The sequence below is a fragment of the Ranitomeya imitator genome, chromosome 4 (assembly GCF_032444005.1).
Source record: "Ranitomeya imitator isolate aRanImi1 chromosome 4, aRanImi1.pri, whole genome shotgun sequence".
NCBI lineage: Eukaryota > Metazoa > Chordata > Amphibia > Anura > Dendrobatidae > Ranitomeya > Ranitomeya imitator.
In genome coordinates, this window is record NC_091285.1 from 496119203 (window position 1) to 496137171 (window position 17969).

Here is a 17969-nt window from a genome sequence, read left to right on the forward strand (position 1 = left end):
CGAAATTTACAAAACCATTTTTTTTAGGGACCACCTCACATTTGAAGTCAGTTTGAGGGGTCTATATGGCTGAAAATACCCAAAAGTGACACCATTCTAAAAACTGCACCCCTCAAGGTGCACAAAACCACATTCAAGAAGTTTATTAACCCTTCAGGTGCTTCACAGCAGCAGAAGCAACATGGAAGGAAAAAATGAACATTTAACTTTTTAGTCACAAAAATGATTTTTCAGCAACAATTTTTTTATTTTCCCAATGGTAAAAGGAGAAACTGAACCACGTAAGTTGTTGTCCAATTTGTCCTGAGTACGCTGATACCTCATATGTGGGGGTAAACCACTGTTTGGGCGCACGGCAGGGCTTGGAAGGGAAGGAGCGCCATTTGACTTTTTGAATGAAAAATTGGCTGCACTCTTTAGCGGACACCATGTCATATTTGGAGAGCCCCCGTGTGCCTAAAAATTGGAGCTCCCCCACAAGTGACCCCATTTTGGAAACTAGACGCCCCAAGGAACTTATCTAGATGCATAGTGAGCCCTTTAAACCCCCAGGTGCTTCACAAATTGATCCGTAAAAATGAAAAAGTACTTTTTTTTTTTCACAAAAAAATTCTTTTAGCCTCAATTTTTTCATTTTCACATGGACAACAGGATAAAATGGATCCTAAAATTTGTTTGGCAATTTCTCCTGAGTACACCGATACTTCACATGTGGGGGTAAACCACTGTTTGGGCACATGGTAAGGCTCGGAAGGGAAGGAGCGCCATTTGACTTTTTGAATGAAAAATTATCTCCATCGTTAGCGGACACCATGTCGCGTTTGGAGAGACCCTGTGTGCTTAAACATTGGAGCTCCCCCACAAGTGACCCCATTTTGGAAACTGGACCCACCAAGGAACTTATCTAGATGCCTAGTGAGCACTTTAAACCCTCAGGTGCTTCACAAATTGATCCGTAAAAATGGAAAAGTACTTTTTTTTCACAAAAAATTTATTTTCGCCTCAATTTTTTCATTTTCACATGGGCAATAGGATAAAATGGATCCTAAAATTTGTTGAGCAATTTCTCCCGAGTACGCCGATACCTCATATGTGGGGGTAAACCACTGTTTGGGCACACGGCAGGGCTCGGAAGGGAAGGCGCGCCTTTTAACTTTTTGAATGGAAAATTAGCTCCAATTGTTAGCGGACACCATGTCGCATTTGGAGAGCCCCTGTGTGCCTATGCAATGGAGCTCCCCCACAAGTGACCCCATTTTGGAAACTAGACCCCCCAAGGAACTTATCTAGATGCATACTGAGCACTTTAAACCCCCAGGTGCTTCACAGAAGTTTATAATGCAGAGCCATGAAAATAAAAAATAATTTTTCTTTTCTCAAAAATGATTTTTTAGCCTGGAATTTCCTATTTTGCCAATGGTAATAGGAGAAATTGGACCACAAATGTTGTTGTCCAGTTTGTCCTGAGTATGCAGATACCCCATATGTGGGGGTAAACCACTGTTTGGGCGCACGGCAGGGCTCAGAAGGGAAGGCACGCCATTTGGCTTTTTAAATGGAAAATTATCTCCAATCATTAGCGGACACCATGTCGCGTTTGGAGAGCCCCTGTGTGCCTAAACATTGGAGATCCCCCACAAATTACCCCATTTTGGAAACTAGACCCCCAAAGGAACTAATCTAGATGTGTAGTGAGCACTTTGAACCCTCAAGTGCTTCACAGAAGTTTATAACGCAGAGCCATGAAAATAAAAAAAAAAAATTATTTTCTCAAAAATGAATTTTAGCCCGCAATTTTTTATTTTCCCAAGGGTAACAGGAGAAATTTTACCCCAAAAGTTGTTGTCCAGTTTCTCCTGAGTACGCTGATACCCCATATGTGGGGGTAAACCACTGTTTAGGCACATGCTGGGGCTCGGAAGTGAAGTAGTGACGTTTTGAAATGCAGACTTTGATGGAATGCTCTGTGGGCGTCACGTTGCGTTTGCAGAGCCCCTGATGTGGCTAAACAGTAGAAACCCCCCACAAGTGACCCCATTTTGGAAACTAGACCCCGAAAGGAACTTATCTAGATGTGAGGTGAGCACTTTGAACCCCCAAGTGCTTCACAGAAGTTCATAACACAGAGCAGTGAAAATAATAAATACGTTTTCTTTCCTCAAAAATAATTTTTTAGCCCAGAATTTTTTATTTTCCCAAGGGTTACAGGAGAAATTGGACCACAAAAGTTGTTGTCCAGTTTCTCCTGAGTACGCTGATGCCCCATGTGTGGGGGTAAACCACTGTTTGGGCACACGTGGGGGCTCAGAAGGGAAGTAGTGACTTTTGAAATGCAGACTTTGATGGAATGGTCTGCGGGCGTCACGTTGCGTTTGCAGAGCCCCTGGTGTGCCTAAACAGTAGAAACCCCCCACAAGTGACCCCATTTTGGAAACTAGACCCCCCCAAGGAACTTATCTAGATATGTGGTGAGCACTTTGAACCCCCAAGTGCTTCACAGACGTTTACAACGCAGAGCCGTGAAAATAAAAAATCATTTTTCTTTCCTCAAAAATGATGTTTTAGCAAGCAATTTTTTATTTTCTCAAGGGTAACAGGAGAAATTGGACCCCAGTAATTGTTGCGCAGTTTGTCCTGAGTATGCTGGTACCCCATATGTGGGGGTAAACCACTGTTTGGGCACACGTCGGGGTTCGGAAGTGAGGGAGCACCATTTGAATTTTTGAATACAAGATTGGCTGGAATCAATGGTGGCGCCATGTTGCGTTTGGAGACCCCCTGAAGTGCCTAAACAGTGGAAACCCCTCAATTCTACCTCCAACACACCCCTAACCCTTATCCCAACTGTAGCCGTAACCCTAATCACAACCCTAACCCCAACACACCCCTAACCACAACCCTAACCCCAACACACCCCTAACCCTAACCACAACCCTAATTCCAACCCAACTCTAAGGCTATGTGCCAACGTTGCGGATTCGTATGAGATTTTTCAGCATCATTTTTGAAAAATCCGCGGGTAAAAGGCACTGTGTTTTACCTGTGGATTTACCGTGGATTTCCAGTGTTTTTTGTGCGGATTTCACCTGTGGATTCCTATTGAGGAACAGGTGTAAAACGCTGCGGAATCCGCACAAAGAATTGGCTCTCTGAAGAGACAATGTGCATATTTAATTTCCCAGAGGAGCAAGCGAGGCATTAAAGTCTCCTCACACTGGCATGCCAGACCTGGCATGTCACTCGCCACAAGCAGAAACCTTACCTCTTAGATTTCTTGTACAAAGCACACCAGATATTTTTTTTTTACTTTTCCTTTTTAAATACACCAGTGTTTCTTCTTTAATAACTGCCCAAACCACAGAATGTGTGACTCCAGGCTTGGTGCCACCATACACATTAGATAGCAGTCGGCCTAACAATCAATCAGCTTACAACCATCTCTCCTCACTCCCTCATAAACATGGATATTTTTTCTCAGATGAACTTTCATGTCTTTTCAAAGGGAAGAGTGGACACAGGCAGCGGCTTATATCCAGTAGAACTAAAGGGTTGGGTGTTAGGCTATGTGCACACGTTCAGGATATATTGCAGAAATTTCCTGAGAAAAACCTGAAATTTACTGCGAGAAATCTGCATGCGTTTTTTGCGCGTATTGGTGCGTTTTTTGGTGTGTTTTCTTTTTGCAGATTTTTCCGGACATTTCCCAATGCATTATATAGTGGGAAATCTGCAAAAAATCCGCAAAATTAATGAACATGCTGCATTTTTTACCGCGATGCGTTTTTTTCGCGGAAAAAAACGCATCATGTGCACAAAAATTGCGGAATTCATTCTAAATGATGGGATGCATAATGTATGCTGTTTTTTTTGCGGCTTTATAGCGAAAAAACGCAAAAAAAATGCGCAAAAATCAGCAATGTGTGCACACATCCTTAAAATTCACTCTACCCCACTACCTCTGATACACAGACACTCAGCCACCAACATGCTATACAAAGGCTAGCTCTGATTATGCAGTGTTCTGTGCACACTATGGATAGGACCCAGAGAGAAAACCTGCATCGGGGGCGACATCTCTTTGTTTATACAGGAACATCTACAGAAAAAGAAAATCAAATTGTAACTGTTTTATGTACAATTTAATTGCAGACTACTTGCCTGAATAAACCCCAGAGAACAGCCTTCTTCTTCATTGCTAGGTAGAAAATTGCAGCATCTAATGGATCACTGTTTCTCTGAAACGATGCTTTAGCAACCTATGAAGCAGGTACATTCAAAACAAATATATGAGACACCAAAATAATAAAAAAATGTATAATTCCCAGACAGTAATACTTGGCATTCCTAGGCTGACAAAACATGTAGAAGCTGCATGGCTTAGAAGCCTTCTTACACTGGCATGATACTCTCCACAAGGAGAAATGTTACCCCTTAGATCTCAGTCAGAAGCCTCTCATCAAGTCAAATAAGATCTCATGCTTTCCACTGAGGAGGGGCAACACCCCGAAACACGTGTCTGCAAATTGAGATTCTGGTTTGGCTTTTGTCCTACATCACGTGGCAAGGCTCATTGAAGGGTTGATATTCACTTTTAGGATCGATGATTCATATAGGTGGAAGAGTTTTAGTCCTCTCCCTCTCTGAATGTACTGGACAAGCAGCAGGGGGCCAGTGTATTCCTAGGGGGAGATATCCCCCCTACCATCCTCACAGTGACTGAAAGGCTGCTGTGTATGCAGATACATAGCAACCAGCCTTCAATCGCTGGCATGGCAGGCAGGGAGTGCTCCCATCATGAATACTTTGTCCATATATTGTATGTCCACTTAGTCTGCACTTCTATGATTCCCTAATAAAACTATTAGTTAATGCATCTTATTGTTTTAGTTTAGATCACAGCATGTTTTATTTAATAGGCATTACCTTTTCTATGCATCTGCGGAGTGTGTTGATATTCCTCACCCACCACCCAATTCCCATGGCTCTCAGTTCAGACCACTGAGGGTCACCCTTCTGAATCGCTGGGATCATGTTGATTAATTCTTCCTCGGCCTCTGAGTGAAAGGCCCATGCAAAATGACAAGTGGATAACCCTGCAGAATAAGTGACAGACATCCAATTATCACATTAGCAACGATCAGGCCAACATGTAATAAGAGTGATAAAGATATCATTGTGACACGGGAAATGATTGCAGGATAGCACGAAAGCTTTGGGTTTGTAGGATTTAAAAGAAAAGTAATTTCCTACACAGGTTATTATAATATCTGATGCAGTGGACAGTGGTAGGACCTTCTGTTTGTAGAAGAAAATGAAGTTTTTCATTCACTGCAATCATATGGTTTTTAGATACTAACAAGACTTCAATAACTGGAGATCACTGGAAATGGATGGTTCTACCTCCTCAACAGACACGTTTTTGGATGTATAGTTACATTGGCAAAAAAATAATAATTTAATATTTTCTGTCGACATTTGGGGAACAATATAATCTACTGGTGAAATTGGGCTAAGCAAGAACCTTCTGTGTAAGGAGATAAATCAGGTTACCTTGGTGGAGCAACTGGAGACGGTACAATGGAGGAAGGGACGTTAGCAGACACGTGTGCAGCCTCATCGCCAACAAGTACCTCAAGCCACATTCATCAAGGTTGTCTCCTCCTACAAACACAAAAATTCCAATCAGCATTAATATAATGGGGAATGACATGTCATTTTTATAGGAGGGCACTTACAGTATGTTTTAGTCACAGGAACTTTCACTTCCGTGAAAGTCGGAGACAAATGAGAATACCAGGTACAAGCCTCTTCGCAGAGGACTGTTACTGCCATGTTTTGGTACCTCAGTATTAGCGGGGAGTCCACTGAGTGTGATTATCGCCATGTTCTCAGTGGTGAACGGTTATAAAGCACACAGAGATCCATACCGGGTTCTCTCATACATACTATTGAGAGCTGTTCTACCACAGGGGCTGATTGGGCATCTCTCTCTGGCCACAGTAGGCTATTTTCACACCAGATTTGCCAGAACAACTTACTCTCTTATGGTTTCTTCACAAAAAATACTTACTGCACTATTTTCCTTTACTATGTCTATCATTATAGGAAAGAGCAGCAAACTATGCTCTTCTGAACAGTAAAAAAAAAATGCCAACTCACGCCAACCCAAGTATACCAAAAGGACCAACTGTTGCCATGAGCAGGGCGAATGTGGGTCTTCGGATATGTTCTGGGGTTGTACTGGGAGCTTTCCCAGTGCATGCACCAAAACTAACAGATATGAAATGTGAACACGCACACTTATAGGCATACATTGGGAACATTTATGGCAAAAAGTCTTTTTGGACTATGCTTGACATGTACATGACAGCTATAAAACCATCATTATTACTTTTTATTATTGTGTATATGTGGTAGATAAGAGGTCATAGAATCTCCTCATGGGCAGTGCCTACAGTTAAAGGGCTTGTCCAACGAACAAAGTACATTATAATCAATAGATCTTGGGATAAAAATAAGTTCCACTATTAGAAGTGGAAACTATTGCTGTGAGATAAAACATTTTGCTGCCTGTTTTAAACAGTCACGGAAATGTTTTACCTCACAGAGAGAATCCGCTGTGATCCCCTGCTGTCCTGTCTGTATCCTCTTTTGCTTTCTCCCCTGCCCAGAAGATGTGGTATGATCAGACCATGTCCCTGTACGGTCAGACACAGCCATTACACTGTTAACAGCAGGGGCACATTTATAAGATTATCTCAGCACAGGAACATTTTTTAAGCTCATCTTATTGTGGAACTTATTATTATTCCAAGATCTATTGATTAAAATGTACTTTTTTCATGGATTCAAGACGATTTTTTTCTTATAAAAACATGCATGTAATGTAGTGTGAGTGCGCTAATATAATCACATACTGCCGCCTTCGCAGACGTCCCCGCTCTTCACTCTCCAGATCACGCTGTGCTCTATGTGACCCGGAAGTGGCTTTTACGACGTAAGCCTATGGAGCGTCAGATCAAGGCTCCATAGAATTACACTATAAAAGAGACGTCCGGCTCACACACACAGAGAGATCCGGATAGTCTGCAGTGCCATGACTTCACTAAGAGGAGAAGAACGGTGCCGGATCGCGGAGAAGGCGGCGATTGGCAAGTATATTAATACATACATACTACATTACATGCACACACACAAGTTTAGAAAAAATAAATCTTCACGGGAGCTATTCTTTAAGTCTTATAGCTGGAAACATAAGGCATATGTATACACAATTCGATTTTGTGGGCTTTAGAATATATGCCAATTGTGGTGTGAACATACATGGCTTATGTAGCATTTTCAATTTTAACAAAAATAGCAAATATTTTTAAGAAAGTATCTTCTGTTTCTTAGTAAAAATAGATTTTGACAAATGTGCTCATTTTGCTCTATGTATTACAATCATTTCTAATGCGGTCGCCACTTATTACCTGTGTAGCTGTTATCTCGACTTTCCCCGAGCTCGGTGCTGGTTGTAGCCACTGTGTCCGCCAGAGCCACTAGAAACATCTGTTCTAACCGGGTCAGGCCTGGTAAACTGGAATGCATGAGATGGCTTGAAAGGACACTGGCATGCTCCCGGCCAAAGTAAGTGGGCCCGTACTGTGACAGGTTAATAACTTTTGATTTGGTTTCTCTTTTTTCCATTTCAAAGCCTATAAAGTCATCGGTAGTCACATTTTGTACCTGAAATAAATCAGAATATTGATCATCTGATTTTTTATCAAAACTAAGTTTTGAGGTTTGTGATTTTTTGGTTGGTTCCTCAGGAGCAGTGTACGCTGCATCTTGATCAGCAGATAACAGTGCATGCAGTGGAAGTGGAGGAATGGAGTCGATCTCCGTGTATTCCCGAGTCCCATCCTTTCCAGTGATAATCATGTCCTTGGCTGTGCTGCCGCTTACACTGATCGTCCTTGAGAGGTGGCGTTTAGGAGCAGCGTCATCCCCAGCATCTAAATCTTTTACAATTGCAACCTCCCCTGCAATGCACTTAACTAAATGTGAAAGGATGGCTTTTGCCCGTCTAATTTTTCCCAGGTCCATGAGTTCAAGCAGCTGAGTTGGGTGGTATTGCGGAAGAGTTGGAGAAAGCACAAAGGCAGCCTCAAAAAGACCCCCATCCTGAATAACAGTTGGGCTGCCAAAGACATCATCGACTATAGCGGCTCCATCAATCACACTGGTTTTCTTAGAAATCATATCATTTTGTTCTGACTTTTCTGCATTATGTTCAGAGGCGTAGAAGTCAGAATCCCCTATCTTCACATTGTGTTTCCACTGAGCATAAACTTGCATTTCACAATCCATCCCAACTACCAGGATGCCATCTCTGACCCATGACAAAGATACTGGTAATGAAGGCGTACCGTCCACTGAAGACACCAGATCAATGGATCTGAGCAGGACCCATTTCGATTTGATGCCCTGTTTTATACTACCACCTAGTGGTAAAGTGATAACAGCAATCCCATCCTTGCTATTGGTCTGATCAGTCACAATGCCTGACAATCGTCCATACATAAAAATATTGGATCCAACTCCAACAGTCAGTATGTGTGAACCATCTTCTTTTGAGACCCAATCCAAGTGGACCAAATGCTTAGTGTTGGGCATGAGATGCTTGTCTCTGTTTAGAAACACATCAGATTTCGAGTACACAAATAAATTACTATCTACGCTCACATGAGCGTCAAGCATGGTGCCGACTCTTATCAAGTCGTCAAGATGTATTGTTTGTTCTAAAGCCCATTCGGATCCGCCCGTGGATTCACATTCATAGAGACATACGTGCATAGAAAATTCTTTGGAGACAAAACCATTGTGTTGAATGGGCTGCTTATACGCTACAGCAAGTCTTCCAGTGTAAGAACAACTGACCGCCACCGGCTTTCCGGCTACGTTCACCGAACTGCTGCTCTCATCGCGACCTTCATTCATTAAGGACCATTCCTTCCAGCAATAGCTATGCTGGTCTTCACTTCCAAAAAGTTCTTGAATGGTTTGCACACTGCATCTCCAGAAGCGCACTTTGTTGTCGGAGCATGTAGTAACCACAAGGTACGGTGCAAGGCACACTGGGTAAATGGATGAAGAACTAAGATGGCCTGTTAGGAGAAAGCATAAGACCTTAGAGAAAATACTTGACTTATATCATTCAGGTTATTGAGTTATACATAAAACTATTAGTTGGCCGGTGGTTGTGTACCATATCACCGATCACACTGTTGTGGTGGTTAAACGCATCAAAATGGAAATTTCCCTCAGCCCCACAAGCACACAGACCTACCTGCCGAAGGCGTTGCTCTTATTACTTCTACTCCATCTGGGATATCCAATGGATGGCTATATACGAGCTTGGAACTGAGAATCAATTTACTGGCGGTCTGAAGATTAGCAATCGATGCAGAGCGGGTCATCGGGCTTGCGCCCGGAGAGGTTTCTGGAGAAGACTCAACAGCAACTTGCCCAGGAATCGTAAGAAAGTTTTCTGATGGCGCGGGGTCTGCAGCCTTTGCTTTAAGATAAGGATAAAAAATGTCATACTAAATAAATGAAAAATATAGCCGTTGTTAAAGGGTTGTCTCTACTTTATTCTTGAGGCTCGCACCACTTTTGGCCTCTGGTTTCCTGCTTTGCAGGGGTGGTGCGCACCCTTGCAGAGGTAGAAATAAAGGGACAGTGAGGTTAGTCGGATCTAGCGAACCAGCCAGTGCGAGTAGGCTCTAAAATATAGAGCATGCTAGTGGCGCAAGTATCTTACCAAGGTAACTAGCCACTCTGAGACCACCAGGAGGTCTGGAGCTTATGCAATTGAAAATGGCTCCAATCTTGACAACGGAGAGGATTTTTAATAAGTTAATTACACAGACATTTGCAATTTTAACCACATAAGAACTTAGGACAACCCCATTAAAAGCTCTTTGTTAGGCAGCACATTTATAGGCTGCATGTATCCTTCAGTAAGTGCCGTGGCCGCCTTAAAAGGAATCTGTCAACAGGTTTTAGCCACCTCATCTGAGGGCAGCATAATGTAGAGACAGAGACTGTAGTTTTGATAAAATCACGGTTTTATCTGCAGGAGATCATCACTAGAGGACTAGTAGACCTAATGCCAGATAGTCCTTCATATTCACGAGCTCTGTATGACCCCGCTCCCATCTCTGATTGGCAGCTTTATGTGTGCACTGTACATGGGAAGAAAGTTGTCACTCAATGCTGAGTGCTGCTCTCTTCCAACACTACAGGTAGGACACAAAACAGAAGAGTTTATGAACTCTATCTTCAGTGTCAGAGGAGAGCAACTGAGCCCTCTGCTTCTTCACTTTGGTGACCAGTTAGGGTCTCGGCACCTGGATCCCACTCAGTGACAAGTTAAACGTTTTCTTTTAATGTGTAGTTAAACTTTAAATGTTTGCATAGTTACAGTGGTACATTTGTATGCGAGGCTGTACCCAGTACTGAGGCTCAGCCCCAACCAAGTGAACCTCACGTCAATGCTTTCTGCAGTATATATGGAACGTTATGCACAGACAATCAGGATTTCTTTGTCTCTGACACAGAACAGAAACCTCTTCGATAACATAAGACACTTACCAACACATGCTTGTACAGACTTCAGATGGAGATGCCACATATTTAGAATTGAACGGTTTTCGCCATCTTTTTCTATCACAACTAGGAAAAATTTTTCTGAAAAGGGAGGTGGTCGGTAACCTGTACATAGTGAAACATACAGATCATCAACAACATTAACCATTATTAACAAATTAGAAAATTAACATGAAGTTCAGGCATCTTTCACATCACACTTCTGAATCTTTTACAGCTACATATGTTTAGAGAGTAAACCTAAAATTTGGTTGTAGAGGTTTGATTGGTATGGGAGATTTGACTGCGCTTCGGAGAAAAACAGATCAATGATCATGTTTAAAAAAAAAAAAAGAGGTGCCTATGCTACTTATTTGTAAAAAGACAGATTATGATATTTTGATCCTTCAAAAAATGAATCCAACAAGAAATATACACAAAAGTATGAGGAAAGGAAACCAATTTGACTTAAAAAAAAAATAAAATAATATCGATGTTCAGCAGGAAACAATTACAAGCCAAAAATTATAACTGCAATGGAAGGAGCACCAACAGAAGGGGAAAAAAAACAAAAAAAAAAAACACAGCCGTCATCAGAATCAGTCCAAGTTGGCACTCTGGACTGTTTGGTCAGCCACAGACGAGTGTTTTTCACTCACCACCTTTGTACACACAAAAGGATAGAAAGTGTAACAGCTCTTTTGCAGTAGTTGTCCACTAGTACTTTTCAGAGAACTTTTACTTCTGGTACTTTTACTTCCAGAGCAGATTACCACAAAAAATCTCAATTTTTGACTTGACATTCTTCAGGATGTATTAAAGAGGACCATTCACCAATTTTTTCACAGTGAAGTGTACACATGATGTGATAGTTCTGAATAAAACTTATTTAATTTTTATTTTGCCTTTAAACTGTGGAGTTATTAGCAATTAAAGTGCGGTATTTGGGATCTAATGAATTAACTTTTGATAAATCCAAGTGGGTGTTATCAGATATTTTACACTGGGTATGTGTACTACTTCTCCTTGTAAGAAGTTGGCCAATCATAAAGCAGGCAAAAACACAGAAGCAAAAGAACACGCCCCCACCAAAGCTTTGGTTACTCAGTGTGTGAGATGCAGTGGTGCAACTCTGATTACGCTTAATATATCCCTAGGTATAGCAAGAACAAAACTGGGATTTTTTTTCTTAAGCTGCAATGGAGTACCAGTAGACAAGTAAACAATAACATATAAAGTTATTTTTTTTTAATTCAACATGTCCAGGACACCATATACGGTAAACATTGTGCTAAATTAACCTAACACTTTAGAATAAAATTATATTTTTGTTCTAAAACAGCATCTCAAAACAGATCATCTATATATATATATATATATATATATATATATATATATATATGTCTAGGGGTTTTTCAGTCTGTCTGTCTGTCTGTCCTGGAAATCCCGCGTCTCTGATTGGTCGAGGCCGCCAGGCCTCGACCAATCAGAGACGCGGGATTTCCAGGACAGACAGACAGACAGGCCTTGCGGCCTCGACCAATCAGCGACGGGCACAGCATGGCGACGATGATGTCATAATGGAAAGCCTGCGTTTCTGATTGGTCGAGGCCGCCAGGCCTTGACCAATCAGCGACGGGCACAGTATCGACGTAGATGTCATAATGGTTGCCATGGTGACGATGATGTCATAAAGGTTGCCTCAACCAATCGGCGACGGGCACAATCTGCCGCGAATTCTGGAATCACCATTGTCCATATACTACGGGGACATGCATATTCTAGAATACCCGATGCGTTAGAATCGGGCCACAATCTAGTCTATATATATAATTGCCTAAGGGTTTTTCCGTCTGTCTGTCTGTCTGTCTGTCTGTCTGTCTGTCTGTCTGTCTGTCTGTCTGTCCTGGAAATCCCGGCTCTCTGATTGGTCGAGGCCGCCAGGCCTCGACCAATCAGCAACGGGCACAGCGACGATGATGTCATAAAGGACGTAGACATCCCGCGTCTCTGATTGGTCGAGGCCTGGCGGCCTCGACCAATCAGCAACGGGCACAGCAACGATGATGTCATAATGGTTGCCATGGCGACGATGATGTCATAAAGGTTGCCTCGATCAATCAGCGACGGACACAGTCTGCCGCGAATTCTGGAATCATCATTGTCCATATACTACGGGGACATGCATATTCTAGAATACCCGATGCGTTAGAATCGGGCCACAATCTAGTATATATATAATTGTCTAAGGTCCACTTCCGTCTGTTTGTCTGTCCCGCGTCGCTGATTGGCCCCTCCCTACTCCCCACCAGTCAGTACCCCCTCCATACTCCCCTCCAATCAGCGCCCACATAGCGTTTTAGCAGTCCGTTAAACGGACTGCATTACACCGCGGCATTACACGGTGTAACGCAGTCCGTTAACGCTGCCATTAATCCTGTAAGTGTGACCAACTATTTACTATTGATGTTGCCTATGCAGCATCAATAGTAAAAACATATAATGTTAATGTGGCACCCCTAGGGGTATTTGCCACAAAAATAGTTACTGACAGTAAGTACAAATACTAAAATAGCAAGACTGCACTACCACCTCCGGCCAGAAGGGGGAGCTCCAGAGACTCCCCTTGATCCATTCTGGTCTGAGAGAAGAAATGGCAGTTGGGCCAAGGAGCTGATAGTGAGAGGTCATACAGTTGAATCTCTAACAGCCCTGTGACTGTTACCAGGCCTAAATCACCGGCCTGAGGAGAAGAGGGATAGAGAAAAAGGACATTGTGAGAACCGGGTAGCATTAATCACTACCCAGAACAGGCGCAAAGACGGATACCGGATCCGTGGCTGTATTCATTATATATAATACAGCAACCGGAAAAACGTGAGGTGACATCAGCTTCACTAGGGTCGGATGCAGCAACAGACACAGAGTTCAGCGGTACTCCCAGAGGGGGTAAACCGATAAAAGGACTCGGGTTGCCCGTCGAACCAGGACCCGGAGGGGACAGATTGGGCCGGCAGCCAGTTCACATACAGCAGCAGGGCCACACAGAAATTGCGCACAATAAGAGGCGAAGACCCCGGCAGGGTCAAAGTAACTCAGAGTTCCCATACAGACTCCGGTGACAGGACTGGTTGTAAATCCTTTTATGTTAAAGTAAACTGGTTAAACGTTTCAGTGCCTCAGTCTTTCATTTGGACAATAGCCATCTATCCAGGATCGAGATCGTCACCGCTGGGAGAACCTGCTGCTGATCAAGTAAGTGCCTGTCCCCTCATGATACCCCTTACACTGTGCATTGCCTGAGGCCACAGCACCGGGTCAAGCCACCCGTGACATCCCCCTCAAGAGACAGACTCCATTGGTCCGGTGCTGGGTATCCCGGTCTCCTGGGCGTCACAATTGGCGTCACGAACAGGATCTAGCCAGCCCGTATACCGGGTATTGTGTGCCGTGATTGGAGCCCAAAGCTGTGAAAACTGGGATGAAAAATCTTGAAAATTGACTTTATTAAAGAAAAATCCATTCCCCATTGAAAACTATTGAAAGTGACTTTTCCCCATTGGTTATAATGGAGTAAAGATGGCCGCCATCCCCTGAGGTAATCACTTCATAACCGTTAGGCACGAGACTGTTAATTGAGCTACGCCATCACCTGAGCCCCAGTCTAACTGAAAAACTTCAGAATCCGCCATTACAGAGCGCGGTGGGTGGGAGCAGCAGGGGGCGTGTCATTGTGGGCGGCACCAAGCTGAGCGCTCTGACATCAGAGCAAGGGGAAAATCGATCCTGCTGCACAGCGGAACGAATCTACACTATCCCGACGGAAGCGGAGGACCGGAAGGGTCCGGATTAACTAAGGGGGCACAGTATGTCGCAGCACGGAGACGCCGCAGCACTCGGCAACACTAATGCAGCTGAAAGACAGAGTGTCAATAGAGAGTCCGGCAGCGCAGCGGTGCAAGGAGTGGCGCCCATCATGCCGGTGCTGATGCCATATACCCCGGGTGGCCCATGGCTTCCAATGTATGAAGGTGAGCCTAATACCCTTGACGATTTCAGAGAAAAGATGCTGGCCCATTTTGACATGTTCCCTGTGGGTGAAGTTCAGCGTGTTAGTCTCCTGATGATGCAGTTAAGTGGCCATGCTAAGCGAGAAGTCACAGCATGGGCAGCTGATCTAAAAGGCACTGTTGAACGCATATTTGCTGGATTAAAAGCTACATTTGAAACCACGGCCAGCAGCAAAGCTAAAATACGATTCTTTAGTTGCAAACAAACAGCTAATGAGGGCGTGAGAGACTTTGCCTTAAACCTGCAGGAAGCCCTTAAATCACTTACACTGGCTGAACCCATTTTTAACACCGGAGCGGATAAACTGCTAAGAGATCAATTTATTGAGGGACTCTACACCCCTTCTCACCGGGGGCATGTGAGCATGCTTGTTTTTAAGAACCCTGAATTGACATTTGCCCAATTAAAGGAGAGCGCTATACGTCTCCAGCTGGCAGAGGCACCTCGGGATCAGGATCCTGCGCAACCCATGGCAGAGGCACCTCAACAACAGGGAGTGCCAGTGACATCAGCTATGTCTGGGGCCATTGCTAAGCCCCTGGGGCCCAGTACTAATGAGGCTCTTCAACAAAAGCTTGACTCTTTAGCTGATGTTGTTGCTTCAATGGCTAAAACCATGCAGGAGATGAGAGGACACAAGATGGAGTTGGCAAACTGTAGAGAGGATGTTCCATGGATGAGACCCCGGAGATACCCGACATGGAGAGGACGACCCCGCGACCGCTACCAACCGGATGGACAGCCCATTTGCCGCCGTTGCCAGCAGCCATGCCACTTTGCACGAGATTGTGATTTAAACGGGAATCCCCTGGGAATGCGGGCCGCTTCGCAGGAATGAACTTTCAAGGCCCAACACCCTGGCACGACAGGTACATCGGAGGACGACCCATTATCCCTATCGTGCTGGACGGAATTCCCCTCAACGCTTTGCTGGACACAGGTTCCCAGATTTCATCTATACCGTATATCCTTTATAAGAGGTACTGGGCTGATGCAGATATTGATAAAGGGCCCTCTGATGTTGAACTAGATATATGGGCCAGTAATGGTAAGTTGGTACCGAAACTAGGATTCAGGGAGATGACCATAAAGATTGGTAAAGTAGAACTGAAGAAACAGGGTATAATTGTTGTTGATGTTGACCGGCGGAACTGTGAACCAACTGTATTGATAGGAATGAATGTGTTAGAGAACTGCTTTTCCGAAGTCATTTCTGTCTTACAGCAAATTGCTGAAACTGCCCAATCCTGCCAGCAGAGAGTTCTCCGGAGGGAAATAAAAGTATTGATGTTAAGGCAACAGGTAGAAGTTGCAGGTGGAGAAATCGGCAGTGTGAGGGTAAGTGATCCAACGTCTATTGTAATCCCACCAAAAACAGAAATGCTGGTATGGTGTAGAGCAGCCATTGGTACTAAGGGACGAGATTATCAAGCCTTAATAGAACCAGTGTACACCGACAGCAGGCCCACTATACTCACAGCACGAGGGATAGTCGAGGTACACCGGGGACGAGTGCCGGTACGACTTTTGAACTGTGGAGAGGAAGAGGTCACTTTGCCAAGGTATGCTACAATGGCAAAGCTATATACTGTTGACAACAATGCCATCACAACCATTGAGCCCTTAGAACCAACCTGTCAGGTGGAAGGCAATGGCTCAGATGGAGAAATGGAGGATTGGTGCCAACAGCTACACGTGGGCATAAATTCAACACCTACCCATCAAAAACAAGGGGTGTATAGGCTAGTGACGGAATATGAACAAGTCTTCAGTAAACACCCATTGGACTTCGGACGGATAGAAGGGGTAGAACACACAATCCCCACAGGTGACCATCCCCCAATAAAAGAAAGATATAGACCCATACCGCCCGCTCACTATCAATGTGCAAAAGATATGCTGAGGGAAATGAAACAGGCCGGGGTAATAAGAGACAGCTGTAGCCCCTGGGCGGCCCCTCTAGTGATTGTCAAAAAAAAGGACGGAACCATGAGAATGTGCGTAGACTACCGGAAGATTAATAACATCACCCATAAAGACGCCTACCCCTTGCCTAGGATAGAAGAGTCCTTAACTGCTTTGAAATCTGCTAATTATTTTTCCACCTTAGACTTAACAAGCGGGTATTGGCAAGTCCCTGTGGCTGAGAGAGATAAGGAAAAGACGGCATTCACCACACCAATGGGTCTATGTGAATTTAATCGCATGCCATTCGGACTCTGCAACGCATCCGGTACCTTCCAGCGGCTGATGGAATGCTGCCTCGGACACAAGAACTTCGAGACCGTCCTCCTGTACCTAGATGATGTGATCGTCTAATCAAAGACTTACGAACAACACTTAATAGACCTGGCAGAAGTGTTCGAAGCCTTATCCAGGTATGGCATGAAAGTCAAGCCATCCAAATGTCACCTTCTCAAGCCAAAGGTACAGTACCTGGGACACATCGTGAGTTCGGAGGGAGTAGCACCAGATCCCGAGAAAATAAGCGCCATAAGGGATTGGCCAAGACCTACCAGCGCAAAAGAAGTGAGACAATTCCTGGGATTGGTGGGTTACTATCGCAGATTTATAAAAGGATTTACCAATTTGGCAGCACCCTTGCAAGACACCTTGGTAGGGCAGACGAAGAAACCTTCAAACCGAAACCCTCCTTTTCAGTGGAACGACGAAAGGGAAGACTCCTTTGAACAACTAAAGAAGGCACTAACCGGAGAAGAGGTTCTGGCATACCCAGATTACCATAAACCTTTCATCCTCTACACCGATGCCAGTAATGAGGGACTAGGAGCGGTGCTGTCACAAAAGCAAGAAGGTCGGGAGAAAGTCATCGCCTTTGCAAGTAGAAAGCTCCGGCCTACTGAAAGAAATTCAGAAAATTACAGCTCCTTCAAATTGGAACTACTGGCAGTAGTTTGGGCTGTGACGGAGCGTTTCAAACACTATCTGGCCGCTGCAGAATTTATTGTCTATACTGACAACAATCCGTTGACCCACCTGGACACAGCCAAATTAGGTGCGTTAGAACAGCGATGGATAGCCCGGTTATCTAATTACAACTTCATAATCAAGTATCGAGCAGGTCGCAAGAATGGAAATGCCGATGCCCTATCCCGGATGCCACACTTGAGAGATGTAGAAGAGGAAACGGGGGAGCTTGAAGAAATTGAACTACCAGCCTTCCATCGTCCCAAGGCAAAACATCATCAGTCAAGTACCTATCAGAAACAACAAGAGGTGAATTTTAATCCGTTAGCACACCATAG

At 44.0% G+C, this 17969-nt stretch overlaps 1 protein-coding gene across 3 annotated transcripts in view; it reads right to left on the reverse strand.

Moving 5' to 3' along the window:
* Positions 1 to 17969, reverse strand: part of DMXL2 (Dmx like 2) — a 199236-nt gene that overhangs the window by 69986 nt on the left and 111281 nt on the right. For all 3 annotated transcript variants that reach the window (XM_069766009.1, XM_069766008.1, XM_069766010.1), the window contains exons 16-21: positions 10639 to 10758; positions 9332 to 9559; positions 7473 to 9149; positions 5551 to 5661; positions 4924 to 5093; positions 4159 to 4256 (exon numbers count right to left, since the gene is read on the reverse strand). In XM_069766009.1, coding sequence (XP_069622110.1) covers positions 4159 to 4256; positions 4924 to 5093; positions 5551 to 5661; positions 7473 to 9149; positions 9332 to 9559; positions 10639 to 10758 — 2404 coding nt within the window. The remainder of the gene's footprint in view (positions 1 to 4158; positions 4257 to 4923; positions 5094 to 5550; positions 5662 to 7472; positions 9150 to 9331; positions 9560 to 10638; positions 10759 to 17969) is intronic.